General features: G+C 43.8%; 1 protein-coding gene across 2 annotated transcripts; it reads right to left on the reverse strand.

Moving 5' to 3' along the window:
* Positions 1 to 209: 209 nt before the first annotated feature.
* On the reverse strand, positions 210 to 6,981 carry LOC139594264 (pancreatic alpha-amylase). 2 transcript variants are annotated; one of them, XM_071436107.1, is made up of 13 exons: positions 6,892 to 6,981; positions 6,748 to 6,794; positions 5,409 to 5,546; positions 4,945 to 5,163; positions 4,193 to 4,339; positions 3,805 to 4,002; positions 2,270 to 2,500; positions 1,788 to 1,921; positions 1,580 to 1,702; positions 1,369 to 1,468; positions 1,008 to 1,129; positions 773 to 898; positions 210 to 517 (listed from the first exon to the last, which is right to left on the reverse strand). In XM_071436107.1, exons 4-13 carry the CDS (start codon positions 5,113 to 5,115, stop codon positions 328 to 330), a joined length of 1,542 nt encoding a protein of 513 aa, XP_071292208.1. In that variant the 5' UTR covers positions 5,116 to 5,163; positions 5,409 to 5,546; positions 6,748 to 6,794; positions 6,892 to 6,981; the 3' UTR covers positions 210 to 327. The 2 variants fall into 2 exon arrangements, with proteins under 2 accessions (XP_071292208.1, XP_071292209.1); XM_071436108.1 differs by lacking the exon at positions 6,892 to 6,981 and having other exon boundaries at positions 5,409 to 6,863.
* Between the last annotated feature and the right edge of the window lie 41 nt (positions 6,982 to 7,022).

The following is a 7,022-nucleotide window of genomic DNA, read 5'->3' on the forward strand; positions in this document are numbered from 1 at the left end:
AGTGGGTGTGCATGGATCAGCCCTGGAAATCCTGCACGTTTCCTTTGCCATTTTAGCTGCCTTTGAATCTTTTTTTTTTTTTTTTTCTCTCCAGTGTTTTTGTTACACAGGAATTGGAATGCTGCATTGCCTTAAAACCTATCACTGCATTGCCACTAGTTATGAGGGGATAAAGTTACATCGAATTCATTAAGGGAAAAACATTACTCTTCAATTTGAATGCCGTTTATTATGCAATAGAGATTCCTTCATGCTCAAAAAGCAGGGAATAACATATGGGGGAAACAGTAATACACAGATCAAACAGAGGAGGCTATTTCTCCCAAATTATAACTTGGCATCAACATGAATTGCAATAAATGGATCTTCAGCATCGGTATTAATCTGGAAATTAGCCTTTCCATCACCAGAAACAAACACCTGCTTTCCAGTACATTTGTTGTTCTCCTTTTGTCCAGAAATAACATCACAGTAGGTCCCAGCAGGCAGACCAGTTTGCACATAGACATTCATATTCCTATGAGAAAATAAACACGATTTATGCATTGTTTTTAAAACAGGTATTTCAAAAGGTGTGTAAGATTTCTGAACATGATCTTGCTCCCCTATTGGAAGGGCATTGTAAAGCATAAGGTTTCTGATCCCACCCCTCCTACACACCCATTTTAGCTCTCTGGACCCAGCATGCACTCAAATAACTCAAGCTGGATTGCCAATGAGGGATGCTATTGTTCTCTCTGGGGACCGAGAGAACTTTCTGCCACTGACTTACCAGTCGTCATTATTGAAGATGATGAAGCCTTTATTACCACGGCCAAAAGCCACTTGATTGCTGCCATTGTCCCACCAGTTGGAGAAAGGCTCACCATCCACCACGTTACGGAAGATAACCATGTTCCTGAAAACACAAGCCATGTCTGCCACTGCACCTGCAACACCCCTAAAGCCACATGGAGCAGGAAGCAAAAGCAGCTGCTTTGACTTCTTGTTTCTCCCCAGTGCCCTACCTGATCTGACGCCAGCGATGTTCACAGACCCAGTCGTTGCCACAGGTCGTGTCCGGATTGATTGTAACGGCCTTGGTGGAGCCATCTGCATTACTTGGGGGCCCAACCCAGTCATTGACGTCCTGTCATTAAAAAGAAAGGTTTTCTTTCTTCATAAAAAAGAGATTCTGGCATATCTTGTGGCTGAAAATGCAGAGTGTCCCTCTGGTGAAGAAAGCTAGAGGGAGCATCAAAGTTTCACTGTCTACATCCAGCCCAGGACAGGGAAATCTCTCAAAAACCTGAAATGCACTGGACTTCTTCTCTGGCCCTGCTCTCACCCTTAATCCCCATGGGAGGATCTTCAGCATTAACAGCTCACCTTTCCATTTTGAAAATATCTTGGCCAGCGATAACTTGACATCACACGTGTGAGGCCATATGGATGGGCAAGCATGAAACCAACTGCCATTTTATAGAGCCTGTTTGGTGGACAAACAAGGAATGAGCCATGGAAGGAGGAACCTGACTGAGAACACACAGACAAACAAGCAAAAGCAAGAAGCGTCACCCACACAAGAGCAATCCCTTACCTGGCATCCCAGAAGGTTAGAATAGAAGATCCACCAGCCCCATGTCCTCTCTGGTTGTCATGATTATCCACAAAGACCAGGGCTCTGTCAGAAGGCACAAAGCCCCAGCCTTCTCCCCAGTTCCTAAACAAAAACACAGACTTGGAGCTACCCTGTCAACTGCTCTATCCAGTCAATCCTGCATCAATTGCAGCACCTTCATCCTTACTTTAAGTAGGCCATCTTTTCGCCGTTCCACTTGCGCAGCACTGTCCCCAGTTTGGCACCGTACTTGAATTCTGTCACTCGGCCATTTCCAAAGTACTCGCTGCCTTTGATGGGCTCTCCACCCAAGTCAATTACCTGGTACAGGAAAGAAAACCTGCATCCCTTCTTGTCTCACAAAACCAGCAATGCAAAAGAAAGTAATGATCTATTTATGCTGTGTAGAGCAACACAAATGCAGAATAAGACTTTAGGGACACATATAAAAACATGACTGATGAAAGGAAAGATAAAGTTGATTGACAATCTGTTGTGGAGGCATTTTTAAGAATCAAAAATGCCTATGTCTGCAGGACTGCTCTATGTAAATTGTGAGCTCCTTCCTAGGGTAAATTGGATGAAGATGTACTGTTGCTCCTCTGAAGGAGGAGGCAAAAGAGATAAAAAAGAGAAAGGCAAACATAAAGGAGAAAATGTGGAGATTACCTCCTGATAAATGAAAGGTTTAGTTCCTGCAGAAAACCATTGAGTGTTTAGATCATGCAGCTTGTCCAGAAATGCTCTTATGTCCCCAGGCCACATGTGCTTGGCAGCATCAATTCGGAATCCTGCTACACCAATGTCAATGAGATGGTTCATGTACTCTGCAACCTTTGAGCGCACATAGTCCTTCTCCAGGGCCAGATCCAGAAGGCCGCTCAAGCGGCAGTCCCGGACCTGTGCAACAGAAAAGAAAAAAATAAAGATTTCTGTGTATTACACCAAAGGAGGGGTGCAGGTGGGGTGGTGGGTAATGAGGTTGGATTGGATTGGGAAGAAGGGAGGGAGTGATATCCAGAGTAAAGGTTTTGTCTTCACAAGTCACTGTTGCTCATGATAAAGCCCTACTGTCCTGGAGACAGCTGGACACCTGCCTTCCAATGGGAAGTGGTGAATAAATTCTTGTTTTACTTTGCTTATGTGTGTGGCTTTCTCTTTACCTATTAAACTGTCTTTATCTCAATCCATGAGTTTCCTCAGTTTTACTCTTCCAGTTCTCTGCCCCATCCCTCTGAAAGTAGGAGGCTGAGTGGTGTTTAGCTGCCAGCTGAGTTAAACCACAAGTTCTCTTTGGTGCCCAACATGGGACTCAAAGGGTCCGAATTAACAACGGCTATGATTAATGTGCTAGATGGAATTTACAGCTGTTACTGTATTTTGGCTAATAATTGACAGGCTCCTGTGCTTGCCATGGGGCTCACTGGCCTCACTGTGCATTCGAGTCTAGGGCTCAGCAGCAGCTGCTTTATGCTTGGGCTGCAGCTGCAGCCTGTGCTGCTGATGCCCCTCACCCTGGGGCATTCTGACCCCGGCACTGGCCATGGCCTGGGCTGGACCTGAGAGATTGCAGGGTCTGGCTAAGTCCAGGCCAGAGCAGGGGGAAGGGGAGGAGTTCATTGCAACGTTAAACATGATGGCCTGGTCCAAAGGAACTGGGAGTGTACATTGTCATGGAAATACCTTTAACTTGTTGTAATCCAGGATTTGAGATATGTCTTATAGGGATTACCACAGAAGAAGCCATCAGAACCCATGAAGGACAAGCCCTACATGAAGCAGTGCAAGTGCAGAAACACTATAATGTATTGCTGCAGAGTGGCTGAAGGCAGAGCTTGAGAAAGAACTGCTACATATTCTGACTACAAAAACCAATAAGTTGTGTAACTACAGCACCACCTTGCACTACTGTCAATTTTCCAAAGGGGCCCCTTATCATGATCAGCTGAGTTCATAAGCTATAAAAATGAGCTCACTCTGAGCTGAGTACACTGGGCTCACTTCTGGAGCAAACATCTGCACACAGGTTCTTGATTCCTCAGTCCTTAGAATATTTTCAGCCACACGTACCTATGGTCACTACTTCATTCACTTGTCAAGTGACTAAGCACAGGTTTTGTGAGACACTACACCATTTGATTTTACTGTAGAGTTAACAGAACATGTAAAAAAAAAAAATTGAAAATTTCTCGAGGGGAAGTTACCTGATAGATATCATCGTAACGTTCAATTTCTCCACTTCCTGTGTGACATTTGCCATCATTGAAATCCCAGCCAGAGTATGGGACAGCTGGAAAATCTCTGTTTCCAGCATTAAAATGGCTTCCACAGGTAGAATGTGTGCCTGAGCCACCTGCAGCCCCACACATATGGTTGACGACAGCATCCACATAGATACGAACCTGGAAAAGCAATATGTGCATTTCAGGGTGTTTTGTAGCACACGTGAACTGAAAGCCACCAATCACTATTAAGATGATTATTTTCCTTCTCAGTTTCTTCTCAGTTTACACCTCTTTTGAGGGCAGCAGCACCTTCCCTCAGCTGATGCAGCACTTCTTACCATATCAGACAGAATGTCAAGGCACTTACTCCAACATTGTTGCATCTCTTCACCATGTCTTTGAATTCCTCTTCATTTCCTGATCGAGTGCAGATCTTGTAGCTAATGGGCTGGTATCTTTCCCACCAGGGTCTGTTCGGGTTAGTAATGACAATATTTTCATTTGGAGGTGAAACCTGCAGATGAAATGATGTACTTTGTTAAGAAATGAAATGGCTTTACTTCAGCATTTTAAGGGCAAAATCTGTGCTCAGGACCTCTGCCCTCAGAGGAAAGTTAGTACCCAACGCAGTTTCTCTCCCACAGCAGAAGTTCAGCTCTGTGAGATGTCTGTCTTGTACACTGGCACGAAAGGCATTTTGGTTTGTTCCTGTGAGATGCCCAGGTCCAGCATGGGCCTGCTTTCCAGGACATGGGCATGGAAGGGCTGAAGTCACAGGAATTATTTTTACCTGTAACAGTGACAGCCTTAGGAATGCCAAACCTCACTGCTTCCATACTTCCTTTAGAACAAGGTAAAGAGCTTTATCCTCTACTTAGCTTTCAGGGGAAGCCTTTCAGCATGCCCCTTTCTAACTGATCTGCTAGACATACACCATCATTCCTCCCTACAGGGTCCTGCAGAGTTAGGGTTGCTTCTAAAAGCCCTTACTACTTCCTACCCTCCCTCCTCAGCAGCAAAGTTACTTAGAGATGACTGCTCAAACTCAGGCATTAGTAATCAAATTATTTATCAAATATTACAATGCCATTTTCCTACTACTGACAGGAAACAACTCACCTGAACTCCTCCAAATCCATTAGGAGCTAAGTAGCGTTCACACTCCTCAGCAATATCCTGCCAGCGCCATTCAAAGAGGTGCACAATCGAGGTTCTCTTTGGGACAGTGTTGGGGTTGTACTGCCCCCAACAAAGCCCTGCAGCTGCCAGGAGGAGGAGAAGGATCCGCATGGTGCCTTCAGTGTAAGGCTGTGGTCTCTTCACCAGCTATTTATGTGCCTGCAAGATGACAAAGTTCCTGTAGCGGGTGTCAAAATTCACATGGATCAATGCTATCAGTTATTATTTCGGTACATAGATCAATATCATTATTTGGTTTGTTTTTTCTCCTGAATAACCCAACAGCTGAAGATAAAATAACTTTTCACGATGATTATGCACCATCATAAATCAAGTGGTTCATGAGCATTGCACCCAAATCCAGAACTGCATTCTTTCCAACCACGTGAACAAAGATACTTTACCAAAAGTATTCCAAAATGTGGAAATCAGAAAGCCACAGAAGCTGAGCTGGGTGCTGCCACCATCCTCTTGGCCCCTCAAGAGCTAAACTCAAGGCAAGGACAAAAGTGAAGACCTCCTGTCTGGACACTCTGACTGATCTGGCAAAAGAAAGTAACAAGGACATTGCTGATGACAGAATGACAACCAAGAAGATTGTGTTACTAAGGGAACAGGGGCAAAGGAGTCTGGGTGGAAAATTTTGGACAGAACTTGGAGACCTATAAATACTGGTAAACTGATGCAACAAAGAACTTTGCTTGCATAGTATGGTCCGTGTCCCTCAATAGCCACGAGGGTGTCCCATGTGAGCAATGACAATTCCCTGTCTGGCCATTCTGGGGATGCCCCACAGAACTGAAATGCTCCTGAAAGGAAGAAGGAGCCAGCTGGCATCCATCCCTTCAGGTTTTGATGGTGAGCTTTGGGACATGGGCAGTAATATGCCTTCAGAAGAAAAACGTGTCTTTGAACTTAGGCCTGAACTTTTAGAGAAGCCCAGAAAAACAGTTGCTTCTCATTCTCTTCAGCAGATTTTACACTGGGCAGAATCCCACGTTAAAGGGTTAAAGGCCAGCATGGCTTTCCCAGTAGAAGTGTGGGATGAACAGGGCAATGAGAGGTGATAAGATCCCAGCTGGTTTTGTACCTCACTGTTTTGCCCAAACAGGCATTCCCCATCCGTGTCTGGGCCCAGAAGCCTTTTGCCACAGTTCCTGTGCCCTGCCCTGCTGAGGAGGGCAGGCAGAGAGGAGCTGGGCTGGGCACGGGGCACCCTGACAAGGCCAGCGCCCCACAGCTACACAGGCATACACTCAGCCTGAGACTGCAAAATGATTGCTGATTCAGTAGAAATGACTTTTTGCAAAAAGAGAAAATTAATATTTAAAGAAGGCTTTAGGTCAGGTAACTGCTTTCCTGAGCATAAGCAGCCATTTTCTTTATGCTGCTAATTTTTTTGTCTGAATAAAATACAAAAACAATGGAAAATCCAGCAAAAATTCTCCTTTTCATATTTGACCACTAGATGATGCTGTGACTCATGAATGAAAGAAAGAAAAAAAAGAGAGGAAAAGGAAAAATAAATAGAAAAAAAAGATGAAAAAAAAGAACATAAGTGTAAATTTACGGTGCATTTCTGGAATCAGAGAATAATCACACAGCAAAATTCATGGTTTGGCCAATGAAATGAGCATCGTTTCTAACAGAAAATGAAATAGTGCATTGTGCCAAAAAATTCGAAAAGTTTACAATTCAGCAGATCTGTTGTGCCATCCTGTTATGCTCCAGAAAATATCTTACCTCAAATTTGATTATTTCAAAACATAATTTCAAGTTTTCATTGAATACTGGAATAAAAAAATTAAGGCCTTAGTGTCATCACTTCACATAGAAGAGTAGCAATAGAAATTATAGAAATTAAGACAAACATTTCCTAGTACTAACATTCTTTTGAAAACTTAGAGATCAGCAGCAAGGTTGACTGTAACTCTGGGTTTAGTGAATTATCTGAAAGGTCTGGTGTTGCTCTAGATGACTCTTGCCTTCTCCATCATCTTTATGCTCAAATGATAAGG

Source organism: Agelaius tricolor, unplaced genomic scaffold (assembly GCF_023055355.1).
Source record: "Agelaius tricolor isolate 1412-34295 unplaced genomic scaffold, bAgeTri1.0.p SCAF_11, whole genome shotgun sequence".
Classification (NCBI taxonomy): Eukaryota; Metazoa; Chordata; class Aves; order Passeriformes; family Icteridae; genus Agelaius; species Agelaius tricolor.